The 17,177-nt window shown below is 41.9% G+C and overlaps 1 protein-coding gene across 31 annotated transcripts in view; it reads right to left on the bottom strand.

Annotated features, from left to right (window-relative positions):
- CSPP1 (centrosome and spindle pole associated protein 1) overlaps positions 1 to 17,177 on the bottom strand; it is a 63,601-nt gene that overhangs the window by 25,244 nt on the left and 21,180 nt on the right. For 13 of the 31 annotated variants that reach the window (XR_015951675.1, XR_015951676.1, XM_088676360.1 and 10 more), the window contains 11 exons: positions 15,474 to 15,554; positions 13,515 to 13,616; positions 12,146 to 12,537; positions 10,316 to 10,386; positions 8,809 to 8,902; positions 7,905 to 7,962; positions 5,685 to 5,699; positions 4,659 to 4,849; positions 3,239 to 3,360; positions 2,783 to 2,864; positions 1,697 to 1,817 (listed from right to left, as the gene is read on the bottom strand). Coding sequence is in view for 27 of the 31 variants with exons in the window: in XM_088676360.1 (XP_088532486.1) it covers positions 1,697 to 1,817; positions 2,783 to 2,864; positions 3,239 to 3,360; positions 4,659 to 4,849; positions 5,685 to 5,699; positions 7,905 to 7,962; positions 8,809 to 8,902; positions 10,316 to 10,386; positions 12,146 to 12,537; positions 13,515 to 13,616; positions 15,474 to 15,554 (1,329 nt within the window). In the remaining 4 variants the exon portion in view is untranslated. The remainder of the gene's footprint in view (positions 1 to 1,696; positions 1,818 to 2,782; positions 2,865 to 3,238; positions 3,361 to 4,658; positions 4,850 to 5,684; positions 5,700 to 7,904; positions 7,963 to 8,808; positions 8,903 to 10,315; positions 10,387 to 12,145; positions 12,538 to 13,514; positions 13,617 to 15,473; positions 15,555 to 17,177) is intronic. The other 18 variants (XR_015951677.1, XR_015951678.1, XM_088676365.1 and 15 more) reach the window with 3 other exon arrangements.

Below are 17,177 nucleotides of genomic sequence, written 5' to 3'. Positions count from 1 at the left end.
AGTTTAAGCATTGGTGTGCAGCACTTTCTTCCTCAGGCAGGTAGCTATAACAAGCCGGTTAAACAAAAGCATCAGAGTATTTTCTTACTTTCATAATAATAATAATAATAATAATAAATTTATTATTTATACCCCACTCATCTGGCTGGGGAAGCCAATCAAAGTGACAGGTGTGCCTGTACACAAACATATATATGGCACATAGCATCCCAAGATAGGCATTAAATATCTATTTAAAAGCACTTTAAAAAGATATATTAGCATCAATGCTAGGTGTAAGAAGCACAGACATTTTAAAATCCACATGAAAATTCCTAGTACAGCATGATCAATGGTGGCTTCTAACTCAGAATGGTACAAATGTCTATGCAGTAAATATTGCCTAAATTATTGCCTGTGTGTCCACCCTGACACTACACCTTCCTAGTAAGCAGAAATGATACTAAAATTGAATTGTTTGTATGTAAGCCACCCTTGTAAGCCTTTTGGAGTGAAGAGCACAGAAAATATATAAATGACTGTTTTCAAAATTATCCGGTTAACAGACTTTAAATCAAACGGAAGCTGTTGAGGTACATTAGACGCCACAATGTTAACTTGAAATCTGAACTATTAGGAAGACCTGGCATTGAAAGCAGGAAAAATGCATGGGTGAAATTTCATTTTTCTCATTTCCATCAATGCCTCCTCTGGCCCTTTCCCCTCAGAAGAGGGAGACCTTCTGTCAGGGGATTGTTGCGGCTACTCTCAAGTAAAGACGCTCCAGTCCACTCTGTCTTTCAGAGTTTCATTGTGCATATTATTTACAGTGCAGAGATATCAGAAAACATGACTGCCTAGTCTGATTCAGAACCAGGCAATGGCTGCTTCCGGCTCTTCAGCCAGCATAAAAGCCTGGGCACCTCAAAACGCCGCCCCCTAGTCCTGTGTGTGGGCACGCGCCTCAATTCAGGCACCAGAAAGGGCTGCATTCCTTCTCCCATCCTTTGGCTGGAGCATTGCAAAGGCTCCGACACCTTGCTGCGCTGTCCTTCCACCTCTGGACAGCTGGGTCGGTGTCGAGGCTCTGACACGTCTGAGAGCCCCCTCTGCACTCTGCTCCATTCCTCATTCCCTCCTCCTGACCCGCTGCTAGCGCTATCACTGGGCGAAGTGCTAGTCAGGATGACTGGGGGAGGGTCCCTGTAGGGAGTCCCCATGACACCTTCTTTCCTTCCTTGCCTGCTGAAATTTTCTGCCTCCCAGCCACCATTACATGGCATCCGAGGAGTTGCTGGTGCCAGCACTGGTCCAGGCAAAAGAATATGGCACAGCTAAGGGGCTGGGCAGGCTGTGGCACTGGGGCCCACCAGAAACTGGCCTACTGGTGGGTTCTGTCCCACTGTCTGAGAATCACTGATGCAGACTATACTGAGACAGAAGGACCAGGGGCCTGATTCAATATGAGGAGCTTCTTATGTCCCTATGTGTAAAGTCTGGCCAATGTATTTCAAGCTGTTAATTCTTACTAGAGGATACAGGGACCCATTTAGATTAGAAATAATCAATAGTGGAATGATTAGCAATGCAGGGGAAAGGAAAGTTATTTTAGGGTGCTGTTCCTTTTAATATACAGTACAGGTTGTTTTATAAAATTTTATAGCTGAAGGTCAGATACATTACAAAAATATTTTCCAAACAAATTTCAGCTTCTCACCTGTTGTTGTAATTCATGCTGATAAGCTAAAGTAGCGTCTTTTGAGGTCTTTGGTTTTTCTTCGGGAAACATACACAGACCTTTCGGTCTGTCATTTGCAATTCTTGCTCCTATTTTACTTCTGCATTCAAAAGAGTAAAAATGCAATGTGTTTTAAAGAAAACCTAAGAGTGTTACTAATTGAAATCTGTCTTTCTCAGGTGATACTTTATTAGTTTTCACTACACTGTTCATTTATCATCTAAAAAGCAGTTTCAGTTTTGCAGAAAGCTGGCAAATTTTCCACAATTCCATTTCAAATTCAAATAGCAAAACAGGTAAGAGGAGCAACTCCAGAATAGGCCCTACAAAATATATTCCAAGACAATAACGCACGTTAACATGGCAAAGAACTTATAAGCCACTTACTCTCAGCAGCTAGCAGTGCCTCTAGCCAGACACTGGAGGGCCCTATAGGGAGTGTCCAGGGACAACTGGTATCAAACTGTATGGTAAACCGCCCTATTAAAAAAACCTAACCAACGAACTGAAACTATCATGGAGACAAACCAAAGAGAATGCCGTCTCCCTTGTGTGGCCCCCCTTTATCACATATACAAGCCAAGAAGACAATGACCGATCTTCCCTGACAACATAAAATTCAATATGGCTAACATAACCCAACAACACCCCCTTCCCACAAACAAAACACACTGCTACCAATCAACTGCAACCAACATATCTTGGGCCCTTTGACCTCTTGCTCTGCCAACAAAAATAAGACACCTATCCAACTGACACTGACAAAAAAGCTCCACTCATATATGTAAAATTGAAAGTTTAATGTCTCCTTCACCTTCCCCCTCTCCTAAATGTCTCTTTCTCTACTTTCTTCCCTTCCCCCCTCAACCCCACATTGTCTACAACAAAAAATGTCTCAAACTGATTGTACTTGATTTGTATGAAGGATGCTACAATTTCAAAACAGAGAGACCGAATGTACTTTTGTTACTTATGGAAAATCTTTCAATAAAAACATCTTTTTTTAAAACTCACATTCCCAAATAAGGAGCCAAACAATGCTAAACTAATCTTATCAGTACTTACGCAGTCATAGGAGGAGGTCTTTGAACAGTATCTACAGGGGGAGGTGCAGATGAAGGCTGCATCCCTGATATACCTGGGCCATCTAGAACAATCAAGACATCCAAAACTTAAATCTAGTTTTGTACAGTCTGAACAGTAATTTTAATATGTTATTTTATTATCTGGAGAACATAAAATGCTGGCATGTCAAGAAACTGTGCCAGCCACTTAATGTAAAGATGCATTTATTTATAGAAATATTTCTATAGCACCATATCATAAAATATGAAGATGGTGTGAACAGCTAAAACATAAACATGTTCATTATTAATTTAAAAACTGAATTAAAGGATTAATATGACTGGCTATCATTCTTACTAATAGGAAACTAAGCTGGTGAGTGCCGTCTGGACTGGAGGCAATAACCTCCAGAGAGTGTATTACTATAGTTTTACACCACTTGGTTAATCAACTTACAATATGCAAGGCTGGGGTCCAAAGGGTTCCTGGCACCATAGTAGTAGTACGCATCATCATATGGAGTTCTGTAGTTATCAATCAGAATTGGTGGTGGAGGTGGAGGTGGTAACGGTGCCATTCTAAACCCAAACAAAAATGACAACATATTTTAAAGGGGGCTTTTTGAAGCATGCCTCACCATGGGAGAAGAAAAAGTGGAACAAAAATATGTGGCCATTTTTTTCATGCAGGAATTCTGTCATTTGATCATAGAATCTTAAGTTGGAAGTGTCCCAAATCTGACCCCCTGCAATGCAGAAATCAGTTAATGCTTCTCACTGATACTAACATTCCAACTTCGTTCTAATCACTGCCCACTTTTGATGGTTGGTAAAGTGGACTGCTTCAGAATACCTAGGCTTAAAGGTAAAGGTAAAGGGACCCCTGACCATTAGGTCCAGTCATGACCGACTCTGGGGTTGCGGCACTCATCTCGCTGTATTGGCTGAGGGAGCCAGGTCATGTGGCCAGCATGACAAAGCCGCTTCTGGTGAACCAGAGCAGCGCATGGAAACGCCGTTTACCTTCCCACTGTAGCGGTACCTATGTATCTACTTGCACTTTGATCTGCTTTCGAACTGCTAGGTTGGCAGGAGCTGGGACCGAACAACAGGAGCTCACCCCATCGTGGGGATTCAAACTGCCGACCTTCTGATTGGCAAGCCCTAGGCTCTGTGGTTTAACCTACAGCACCACCTGCGTCCCTAGGCTTATCACAAGGCAAAACATACTTATGTCTGATTTACATGCTTCCAGGACCCAATACCCACCCCACAGTGTCTTTGTATATGATACTTATATAGCGCTGTGCATTTATAGCTGTTACACAGTTATTTCAGAAGATTTAAACTATCTTTCACTCAGTGCTTCCAGTTGCAGCCAAATATTTGCCTGCTTGAAAAATGATTCCTACACCCCCCCCAAAAAAGAAAGATAGCATGCCTACTGCAATATGAAGTAATGCATGAAATATGTCTGTGTGGGCTTCTACTGGATGGTGTCTCTGAGAAAAAACAACCCTCTCTATTACATGCCTGTGGAATGGTATTGACATAAAATACAATTGCTTATTTTAATGCACTTTTTGCTCTTTTCAGAAACCTGATGCTAGATTGATCTGATGACTGGGCAGGGGGTGATTTGCATTCCCACCAGAACACTGGGCTACTGCCCAGCACTTTATCTACTTAATGTTTTTCCCTTTTTGCAGCTGCCACCAAGATTGATTGGAACTTTGGGGAGTGGGGAGAGAGAGCACTTTGGGGGTGATGCAGATCACGTTCCTGGCTTGAGGGTTAGCCACACTTGCCATAGACTTAGATGCCTCACATGTACCCAAACATCAGACAACTGCAAAGAAAACATTACAGAAAGTCACCTGGGAGCCAACATTTCTCCAAGAGTAGTGGACAACCCTCTGTGGAACTCTTCATTCACAGGTGAGATAGGAGGTGCAGATATGGATGTAGGTCCAGGTGTTGGAGTTTGAAATGCTGGTCTTGGTCTTTCTGGTGGTATTCTCTCCTCAGATATTCGTGGTGTTAATCCCAGGTCTTTCAGTCGGTTAGGCTATGGAAAAAAGTTGATTTATTATTTAGGTTATTAGGGTGCTCAAACTAGTTAAGTACTATGAACCATTTCAGAAAATAACATTTTCCAAAAGCAATGTAGTGCTTTAAATATCACATTTAAGAACCCACTGAAATTTTAGTATAAAATTATTTTTCACAAAGTAACTGTCATGCTAAACGTTTAGTTGAACATGCTAGTAAAAAAGATAATTGATCATCAACACTTGTGTTAATCTTCGAAAATTTGGAAACAGCTATTTCAAAGAAGAAGCAATGTACTATAGCATTTAATATAAAGGAGAAAAATATTGAAACATGCCCAATAAACATTTCTAAAAAACATTAGCTATTAAGAAACACCACCAAATTATGTTTTTATAGATATCCATTATATTAGTCAAGATCGTAGTAATGGTTTTTTTTTTGCTTTTCATTTTAAAAACACAATATAGTATACTCTATAACTCTGCTAAATAAAAATGTTTATTGACGTTTGGAAGAGGATACAAAAGAAAAAGAGGTGGTACCATGCACTTAATTCAAAAAGCATGTAGGTTTCAAAACTATGCCACCAACTACTCCATGGTTTCCCCAACAGCTACTGCGTAACTTGTTACTGAGCATGTTTAAAACCTTACTCTGAAAACTAATGTAACATGAAAGGTCTCAGAGGGATCTGTGAAGATTGATTTCCTATTGAATTTCTGTATCACCATGTTGATGGCCAGAAAAATACTGATAGCTCTGGAACCCCACATGCCTGAAGTGGGCACTATATACCCATCTATGTAGAACGGTTGCTGACAAAAATAGCAATATGTTAAAATGTTTACCTTTTCTTCACTTAGCTGCAAGACAGTATATACAAAATTGTTAGTACAACGCAAGTGTGGGCTAAACCCAATTTCTAATAGATTTTTAATTGCAAATGTTTCTGCCTAATACAAGGAGAGTTGTCTTGTGGAATGCCTTGTAGCATTCTTTGGTTGGAATCCAAGGGGGAATCCTGAGCACTAGCAGTTGTTTCCCTTTTTTGGCAAGTTTTCCAGACTGCTTTTTGGACCTAGATGAATCTGGAGACTGGGAAAGGGCACTGTCTTTAAAGGGCAGAAATAAGGGCATAAGACATAAGCAAACAAACCCCCCTGTATCCCTGCTGGATATTCAAGTATTTAACAATTACTCTGTTTCTAACCAGGGACCTCTTGTATCATATGCCTACACTTGTTCCTTTTAGCTAAAGCTCCACATATATTCCCATACTGAGCTATGCTAATTCTCAGAAGTCATATTGAAACATATTTATATTTTCCCCATGATCTCTTTTCTAGGGCTTAGCCCAGACCACATAGTTATCCAGAAGGAAAACTTTTAAAAGCAGCAGAATAATTCAAATAGATGAAAAGTACTGCCAACTTTCAGTCATCTAATACAATGTTGATGCTTATATCCAGCCCCAGTTATTCGTTTAACAAGGTATTAACATTTAATAGACCTTCTTTCATAGCCTTTTCTGAGGTTACATGTTCCACTGAGTGCCCCACCACAACAAATTCCCCAAAGCAATCATTGTGTGTCCTATGTGCAGAAATAGTTGGGTCCTCTGCCCCTTGTTCACATAGAAAGTATGATCGACAGTACAGGACCTGTCCAGACACTGCCCCTTCCCTTAGAAAGGCCCCTTGACCCTTATTTAACTCTTCATTAGCACTTGGCCCACAAACCATTTTCACCCCATCCAACACACCTGGAAGGTTTGTGGCTAGCTTTGCTGAGGTGGGGTTGCTTGGGGGGGGGTTATGGGGGGGGAACTAGCCTCCACTTCACAATGGCATTGGGGACATCTGGGAGTGATGTAACACAGCATTGTCCAAAAAGTGCTGCATGCAAGTCAGTTGAGCATGAAAACTTCTGCTTCCCACCAGCTTCAGATACTAGCCTGTTCAGAAACAGTTTCTTAGCTTAAGCAGGAACTATTTGGCAGGCCTTTATGTGGTTTGATAATTCTTGGATCATCAGTCTAGGAAAACCATAATATACTGAAATCCTATACAAGTGGAACAACTTCAGAAACCCGTGAAAAGAGGCTCTGTGGACAGCAGGATTATTTTCACCAAGTCCTTTGACAGATTTACATAAGATGAGTATCTTCTGTCAAGAGACTGTGTCAACTTACACTAACAATGTTCAAGTGTCACAATAAGCCATAGTATATTGCAACTCACATGAGTCACAGCCTGCCTTGCACTTGTACACTCCCCCCCTCCATCTCCTTCATGGCCAGGAGAAGAACTTGGAAAGCTTCCCCCCCCCCTTAAACAAAGTGGCTTATCATTTTGTCTAAACTGGGGATCAGGGCTGACCCAAACTAAAACTAAAGTTAGTATTAACAAGGCAACTTACTAACTCATGGTTTGTAGTCAGCTTGTTTTGAAACTGATAGTTCATGTCAAAAAAACGATTCCCTGCTTTGGATAAAAGCCGTGTTTAAGGGAAACCAAAAGTAAAGACTCCAAAGTTACCTTTCCAGCTGCTTGTCAGGGGAGGGGGAAATGCGCAAGCCCAAGGCTCACTGTGGCATACGCACATCATGTTAAGTCCTGATTTATCATGGCACAAATGCATCCAGTGTTGAGTACCTATAAAGTTAACTCTCCTTGCTTACAAAGAGGCACTGCCATCTGGCTTTTGTTCCAGTCAGTTACTTGCCCCAAAACAAAGGCATTTCATTTTTATATCAAAGTCTAGGAAGCAACTTAAAGAGTCCTCAAATCACATGTCTGCAATGTTGCACAACAGGTGCGGGCAACTGGATGCCCATTCCCATGTAGCTGGTTTTCCCATTCTCATCTTCACAACAGCCCTGTGAGGTAGGTTAGGCTGATAGACTGTGACTTGCCCAAGGTCACTCAGTGAGCTTCATGGCCATGTGTGAATTTGAACCCTATACTTCCAGGTTACAGTTCAACACTCTAACCACTGCACCACATTGACACAGATACATTTTTAAACGGTTAGCTAAACCTGAAGACCCGAACATTAAAATTCCTCACCTTCTTTTCGGGGTCTACAACTCCAGATGCAGCAACTGGGAGCTCAAGCTCTTTTTCACTATCAAAGAGAAAAATACACACAACACACACATAAAAGATAAGGACAGAAATATTGTGCATAACATTTGTATCTCACCCTTTCTCAAAGGAACAATGGGTGGCATACAGTGGATCCTTTCACTTTATCACCAGAACAATCCCGAGAGTTAGGCTGACTTAAAAAGCAGAGTTTTAACCAAGGCCACTTAGTGAGTTTCATGCCCAAGCTGGGATTTGAACCCATGCCTCCCTGGTCAAGCTGAACCACCCTCATCCAGCACACCACACATCTCTGGATCTCTCAGAACAGTTAAAATAACTCATTTATGCTTAAATTTAATAATCTTTCCCTAACAGTCGAACATACAAATTTTTGAAGAACCAATAGGAACTTGTTTCAGATTACATTGGTCTAGTCAACCATCTCCCTCATTATATTTCCCATGTGGATTCCTTCCTACTTTCCATTACAAATACAGTATGTGAAACAATCTTCAAGGGACACATACTGAAACGAAGGGGGAGGAACCAAGGTTGAGGCTTCTGTTCTGCTTCTCATTACAACTAAGAGGTACCTTAAGCTTCTATACAGAGTTAGGTTTCCATAAGCAGAAATGACCAGACCAAAATCACCCCTGTTTCCTTATCCATGTATTAATTACCATTCTGAGGATGCAACAGGGCATGGTATCAAGAGTTAATAAAGCAATTTGGGAGGAAAAATGAAACTTTTAAGATTTAAATATCAATACCTTATCCCAAACTGTTAGTAATAAAAAGATTTTCCCTTCACATTTCTCACAAAGTTTTCAATACTTATCACTCATCAATTTGAATTATTGTTAGTCCAGTAGTTTCTGGTTACCGTCTCTTATTTCTTTGTTGCTCTGCGATTTGTTCCATCAGTTCTTGCCTATATTGCTCTTTTCTTCTCTGGATAAGCTCTCTGTCTTGACCCCCTAAAAATGAAGATAGTAGCTAAAATATGTACAAGTTGCCCTTCTAGTATCATAGATACATAGATTCTGCTAAAATTATGCCATAAACACAGCAGAACTCTATCACCTGCAGCAATTCCACTACTGTACTCCTAAAATCACTACTTCCAAGGAAACACATTTTCCAAACCTCTTTCCCCTGTTCTCCTACTTTGACAACAAAGATGAACTATAGATCTCTTCCTGCCTTGGGCACAATCCAGACTAAAGATGAATAAGCACAAATCCCACTGAACTTCATTGTGCTGAAGAATATTTCATACTCTAGTTTGCAACCAAGGCTAAAATCCTAATCACATTGAATTCAATAGTATTTACTTCTCATTAGATGTAGCAGCTCAAACCATTTTCACATTAGTGTCAAAGTTGGAGAAGCAACTGAACAATTGTCACAGTGAAGCAACTACAAAAGAATGTAGTCAGGAGGCACTTAAGCTTGAGAGAAAACAAAACATAAATCTCCCACATCCTACCTGGCTTAGCCCTTGAACTGTAATTCCAGGCAGAAGGCCTTCTCGGTAGTGGCGCCCGCCCTGTGGAACGCCCTCCCATCGGATGTCAAGGAAATAAACAACTATCTGACTTTTAGAAGTCATCTGAAGGCAGTCTTGTTTAGCGAAGTTTTTAATGTTTGATGTTTAATCGTGTTTTTAATATTCTGTTGGGAGCCCCCCAGAGTGGCTGGGGAAACCCAGCCAGATGGGTGGGGTATAAATAATAAATTATTATTAGTTATTTATTATTTGTTGTTATTTAATTATTTTGTTGGTGCTCAATTTCAAAAACAGCAATTTATTAAAGTGCTAGATCATGGCCATTTTTCTTCAGCTTTGTATTAAAATGTTCTCAGGACAGGAACAGGAACATTTCTTCTAACTTTGTACTCTGGGGTTTTTACAATCTCTAACCTTTGTAAGTTACTTTACCTAGTAAAGGTAAAGGTAAAGGGACCCCTGACCATTAGGTTCAGTCGTGACCGACTCTGGGGTTGCGCGCTCATCTCGCATTATTGGCCGAGGGAGCCGGCGTATAGCTTCCAGGTCATGTGGCCAGCATGACAAAGCCGCTTCTGGCAAACCAGAGCAGCACACGGAAACGCCGTTTACCTTCCCGCTGTAGCGGTTCCTATTTATCTACTTGCATTTTGACGTGCTTTCGAACTGCTAGGTTGGCAGGAGCTGGGACCAAGCAACGGGAGCTCACCCCGTCACAGGGATTCGAACCGCCAACCTTCTGATCAGCAAGCCCTAGGCTCTGTGATTTAACCACAGCGCCACCTGGGCCACTTTACCTAACATCCCAATAAAAGGCATAACATATTATGGCAGTTATCACAACACAACTTCCCCCAGTAGGTAGATTATACATACATACCAATGATTAGTCCTGTTGCATATGGGGCACTGCCACCAGCAGCTTGTGCTTGCTCATTAGTGCATTGGCTTCTGACATGAGAAAGAAGTAGATAATAGGCTAGTCAAAACAACTACATTTATGCAATCCTCCTGTCAAGAAACTCTAGTTCAGGGCAAGGCAAGACTGGTTATCTAAAGAATCCAAACCTTAATTTAAATTCGCATCCCTAAGGGTTGCAGATGGGTCAAAATAAGCAACGGCAAAGATTTCTAATGTGATTCCCAGGGCACATTACCCAATCATAAGGAGAAAATATCAAAAAGGAATGCACATTAAAGTTATGTGCTAAGCTGAATCATGGATTTAGGTGAAATCTCTTATATGATAGCCTCTGCATAACTCCTGTGTATTTTTTACCTTTTCAAACTGTGAAATCTTTTGGCAATCTTGCTTCTGATCAAAGAGAAGAAATCGCTCTTTTTAACCCAATGGAACATTTTAGAAAAGATGGAAAACTAATGAAGAAGTTGAGGTGTTGGTAATTGCCAGAAACAGAGGTTTCTCACAAATGTTTGCTGCAGGGTGGTAGGAGTTTGGGGCCCTCATCTATGCGAAAACACTCTAAAGCTCTGAACATCCAGGTAACAAAAATCCTGCCTTCTCGGAAAATAATTGGGGACCGTTTTAAAAAAAACAATACATTTCTCATAACTGAGATTTGTGTCACTCTGACTACGTAACCCACGGAGGTAGTACAGTTGTCAGAGCATATAGGAAAATGGCCAAGAATCAGAGTGAGATGAAGTCACAGAGGTGTGTAGATTCTACGATTGATGCCCATTGCATATATATAGGTGAAACTCGAAAAATTAGAATATTGTCGAAAAGTTCATTTATTTCAGTAATTCAACTTAAAAGGTGAAGAAACCAATATAGGAGATAGGCTCATGACATGCAAAGCGAGATATGTCAAGCCTTTAAGATAAGATAATCTTTATTGTCATTGCCCCCCTGCGGGAACAACAAAATTACTTTATTTGTTGTAATTGTGATTATGGCATACAGCTGAAGAAAACCCTAAATCTCACAATCACAGATGGGCGGGGTATAAATAATAAATTATTATTATTATTATTATTATAAAGGCTTGACATATATCGCTTTGCATGTCATGTCTATCTCCTATATTGGTTTCACCTTGTAAGTTGAATTACTGAAATAAATGAACTTTTCGACGATATTCTAATGCTCTCCCCTCCCTTTCAAAACTGCTGCATCCCTGCACCCAGGATAGAAATGTAGACTTAGCATGGTGGAACATAAAGCTCTACTCTAAATGCACAATCACATGCGGTAGTTGAACTGAATTGATGTAATGGTATTACCACACCATATTCCAGTGCCAGCCTTAGCTTAAAAAATGAACTTTACAAACATCCTTCTTCTGGACTGGAGGTGGTTTGTTTTACTCAATTAACATATGGATAGAGACAGAAAAGGGAGACGGCTCTATTTCTGTAATTTGCCAAACAGTCTGCACCTGTTTTGCACAATAAAGGAGAGGTAATGCTGAATGCATCAGCAATCAGGTGTTCTTAAGGATATTAATAGCAGGACTGGGGAGTTGCTATGAATTAGCACAAACAGGAACTGTTCTTTCAAGTCTGGTAATGGGTTATGGGGGGTGGGGAGGATTTTCAGAAGAGCCACGCCATTCTGTTTCTCTCCAGTACAGTCCCAACAAAAATAGGACACCCTCATATTGGCTATTAGTTCTTATAAAAACCACAGAGTGACAGAAAGGTGTCATGTCTAGTTTGGCCCAAAGTGCCAGGAAGTTAAAATTACCTTTGAGCATGAAAGACCCGCAGTGGCTTTTTGTCATAGTCACTTTCATATCGAAATCTAGGGTCCATTTCATAATCCGTTTCAGGATCATGACCTTCATCAAACCTGTAATGCCTTCTATCCAGCCTTTGGTGCTTTCTGTTGGAAATGTTCAATACTTCATCAAGTTGTTTGTGCAACAGGGTGTCCCCATGTCCAACGTCATTATTTGGTTTGTGGTATTGATCTACTGATTGTCTCTTGTCTGACAGCTCTTCAAAGGTATCTGTAGAAGTGCAAGCATCTTTCTTGAAGAATTCTTCATCTCTTATTGGTGGCTGTAATGCTGAGGTATGTAATGCTGGCTGGGATCTGGTAACAGCAATGCCTTTTTTGTGTGTGTCTATGTCATGCTGTTAACACAAAGACAAACATTTTTAAAGCTAAACACAATGGAAGCCTTTAATCATTGCAATTTTAATAAGCCATTTCAATGCTAACCCAGAAAATCAGGCTTTGAATTAGGCTGCATACTGTTACTAAATGTAAAGGTAAAGGGACCCCTGACCATTAGGTCCAGTCGTGACCGACTCTGGGGTTGCGGCGCTCATCTCGTGTTTTTGGCCGAGGGAGCCGGCGTACAGCTTCCGGGTCATGTGGCCAGCATGACAAAACCGCTTCTGGCGAACCAGAGCAGTGCACGGAAACGCCGTTTACCTTCCCACTGTAACGTTACCTATTTATCTACTTGCACTTTGACGTGCTTTCGAACTGCTAGGTGGGCAGAAGCAGGGACCGAGCAACGGGAGCTCACTCCATCTCAGGAATTCGAACCGCCAACCTTCTGATCGGCAAGCCCTAGGCTCTGTGGTTTAACCCACAGCGCCACCCGCGTCACTTATTAAATGGCAATATTGCAGGGGATACTGTATCAGAATCGATGTTGCATTTTAACTGACTAAAATAAATACATAAATGCAAAGAATGCTAAGAGAGACATTGCATATATCTTTGTAAACCAAGAAAAGGCTTAATATATTTTTTAAAAAACTATCAAAAAAATAATAAATGCAAAGAAAGCAGGACAGCATGATGGGCCACATCTTCACTGCAACTGGGTATTTTTATCCATCCCCCCCCCCCGCCGCCGCCATTTTCATAGAGCTAAAAAAGGGAAAGAAGATAACAAGGACAGTGTTAAGGGTTGTGACACATGCAGCATCTTCTGGATAAAATCTTAAGAGTAAAAACAGGATTAATTTTATATTTCAACCAGCTATAAATATTAGCCTGCCCATACTGTGCCATGCCCAGAATAATTCTAAATTTAAAGTCTAAATAATAGGTTTGTGAACAGTGAAAGATTTGAGAATCTCTGTCTGTGGTTTACCTCTGTGTGCTTCTTCTCGACTCTTTTTAACCTTTCATTCCAGTCTTCTCTTTCCCTGAGATACTGGTTGTATTCTTTGTTCCTCTCAAGTCTTAACCTGTCCTAGAACAGATATTGGAAAGCATATCGGATCTACAAAAGGTTTTAAGCACCACAGACACAGGATGATAATAAAATGATGTTTACAGCGTTTTATTAGTACAGTAGTACAAATGAAACACTGGCTTAGAAAGAAGGTGTTGCAAAAGAACTTTGGCTTTTCATTAACATTTCTCTTCTCATACATGGTGTATTAGTTCGTGTTTCAAATATGCTAAGTTTTGATATCTTCTAGCATGTAAACCTATGAGGCTTCAATTAAAGCAAAGCCAAAACTTCATTTTCTTCTTCAAAACTTAAAAGCACCAAGAGATCAATAAAAATACTAAAACAGTCAATGGTATGCTAATGCACACTGTACAATATATGATTTTGTATCTCATATTTTATTGTAAATAAGCTTACTGTTGTTCATTTTATAACTTATGATTGGAAAATAAACAAGTAGGGTGGGGTTTTTTATAAATATATAAAAAAAGCTTCCAAAACCATCTAAATCACAAGTGATCCTCCAACCAGAACTAAGGAACATGATTTGGCATTATTACCGGAGAGTAATAAATTAAGTACTGTAGTCTTTACTTTGTTTAGCAGTAAAATAAAATCAATATGACTAAACCAGACAGGAATGCTTTGCCTTAAAAAGTTACAGCCTGATCATTTCCATTTAACTAGATTGGTAGTCCATTGGAGAAGGGACCTATCCTCTTTGTAGGTATGTGGATGATGCTACAGAAATAATACCGTAGTACAGAGAGCTCTGAAATACAGACAATTTGTTTGGGTGACATGCATAACTAAATCTGCAAGGTGAAAATTAACCAGTTAATCTGGAACAGTATGTGGAGGTTTCTTCCTTAGAGGAGAATAAACTAGAGCTTCTCTTTATGAGGACTACCCCCAATATCTGGCATTCTCACCAGCAGTTAAACGTCAAAAGGCCAAGTATCCAAGAGGACTTTGTGAATGAGATATGGTATAAGACAATCCACAGAAACAATACAAATAAAGATACATATTTTGCACAACAGATGTACTACTATTTATCTCAATTTTCAGAGTGCTGGTGCTTATAACCGCCAAAACAGCACAATCTTAGGAGTAAGAGGGAGGTGTCAACAGGAACAGGGAGAGAACGCCCAAAATAGCTCAATAAGAACTGAGTGTATTCAGGAGCTACAGAATGGTGTTGAGAGGGAAAGACAGAAAACAAGAGTGGGGTGTGTGTGAGGAAATGGAACGGAGTGTCCTGAACAAGAGCACTCCGCATTGCAACATTTTGGCACAAGTTCCACCTCTAAAACAAAGTTCTCCCCATCCATTATTGTTCTTTTTTAAATTGTTCCTTCTTTTCTTTTTTAAGCCACTCCTCCCCCTGCATTGCCATCCACCCCTTGGTTCCAACATGAAGGAGAATTTGTTATGCCGGCTCCAGGCCAAAATACAGACAGGGCCCTATCCTGCAGCATCTCTGAACAAATCCCTCCCTCTTATCCCTTCCTCGTCGTTGCCCTGCTTCTGAGCCCAACTCTGGCTACCGCAACCAAACAACTGTCAGCTGCAGAAGCTCTACACCCACAAAGCTGTCCTCAGGTATAGTGGGGGCCTCCATCGTGAACTTGCCCCTCTGACAGTGAGGCACTTCCACCGATTCCTAACTCCAGTCAGCCAGCAGTTTTCAGGTTAGGGACTTCACTGCAAGTAAAGGGCTGTACTTTCTCCAGCAGCATCTAATTAAAACCTTTTGCAGGTGGCCTGCTAAGGTACATCATACAAAAGCTTCAGTTTTCACAGGTGTTGAAATTCTATATATTAAGCTGCAAACACCATGCAATATTTACTGAGTTTTTGTGCACCTACCTTAGCAGACCTCCTGTCACCAATAGGAAGTGATAGTCCCTGAGTATATGGGTCAACTTCACCAAATGCAAGGTATTTTTTCTGCGCAAGAGAAAACCAATGACTAAATGCATTGATCTGATATAGACAATGCCAAATGATTTAATAGATATATATTTTAAAGTAATTCAGCCTTATTATGTATTATGCATTGTATCCAATGGTGCCACTTGTTCAGTTTATAGTAATATTTCCATCAGTAAAAGGGAAACCTCCCCCCCCCTACACACACACACATTCACCTCTCCTCTGTTGTTCCATCCATACCCAGGCCCTGAAATCAAATCTTGGGAAATTGCCAAAAATTACTTCCCTCCTTGTTCCATGGATGGAAGCCATAATGAGCAACATTGTTAAGATACAACCTTTTAAATTAATCTCAGATAATTTATACCACAGAGCCAATTTATACAACCCAATTATTTCAGCAAAATACAGGGGGGGGGTTGCTTATACTGAGAGCAGTAAGCTAACTATGGGCCAATGCATCATCATGAAACTACCAGAATTGACTTGAGTAGTACTGCCCTACGATCTGTACTTATTGTGACCCAGTATTTTATTATTCCACCACTCGTTTTAATCTAAATTAGATACTAAAAGCCTAAATCATGGTTATTTTATTGCACACACAAGGAATCTGGTGAATCCTATATAATAATGTCCATGTTGTCCCTGCGTCCAGATGTCCCGTGTGTCCCTGGGTCACTGCGCATGTGCCCCAGGGATACAGGGATTGGACAGCAGAGACTGCGCGCGCGCACTCTCCCCCCACTCTGCCTCCTCCAACCGCCGCTCCCGCCGGGGTGGAGGCCGGCGAAGGCCTCCTCACAACCCTCCCTGGCCGTGAGGAGCGGCGGTTGGAGGAGGCGGGGGGGGGGAGAGTGCGCGCGTCCTTCCTGTCGGCGGCTGGGGGAGAGGAAGGAAGGAGGAGAAAGCGCCGCTTTCTCCTCCTCCGTTCCTGTCCCCCTGCCGCCGACAGTAAGGACGGGTCCCAGGGTTCGGAGAAGCGCTGCGCAAGCGCTTCTCCGAACCCCGGGATGTCTGCTTCCTGTCGGCGGCTGGGAGAGAGGAACGGAGGAGGAGAAAGCAGCGCTTTCTCCTCCTCCGTTCCTGTCCCCCTGCCGCCGACAGTAAGGACAGGTCCCAGGGTTCGGAGAAGCGCTGCGCAAGCGCTTCTCCAAACCCCAGGATGTCTCCTTGCTGTCGGCGGCTGGGAGAGAGGAACGGAGGAGGAGAAAGCAGCGCTTTCTCCTCCTCCGTTCCTGTCCCCCTGCCGCCGACAGCAAGGACAGGTCCCAGGGTTCGGAGAAGCGCTGCACAAGCGCTTCTCCAAACCCCAGGATGTCTCCTTGCTGTCGGCGGCTGGGAGAGAGGAACGGAGGAGGAGAAAGCAGCGCTTTCTCCTCCTCCGTTCCTGTCCCCCTGCCGCCGACAGTAAGGACAGGTCCCAGGGTTCGGAGAAGCGCTGCGCAAGCGCTTCTCCAAACCCCAGGATGTCTCCTTGCTGTCGGCGGCTGGGAGAGAGGAACGGAGGAGGAGAAAGCAGCGCTTTCTCCTCCTCCGTTCCTGTCCCCCTGCCGCCGACAGCAAGGACAGGTCCCAGGGTTCGGAGAAGCGCTGCGCAAGCGCTTCTCCGAACCCCGGGATGTCTGCTTCCTGTCG

The sequence above is a fragment of the Zootoca vivipara genome, chromosome 8 (assembly GCF_965207765.1).
Source record: "Zootoca vivipara chromosome 8, rZooViv2.hap1.1, whole genome shotgun sequence".
NCBI lineage: Eukaryota > Metazoa > Chordata > Lepidosauria > Squamata > Lacertidae > Zootoca > Zootoca vivipara.
The sequence above is the reverse complement of the archived record's forward strand: the minus strand, read 5'-3'. Positions and strand labels throughout refer to the sequence as shown.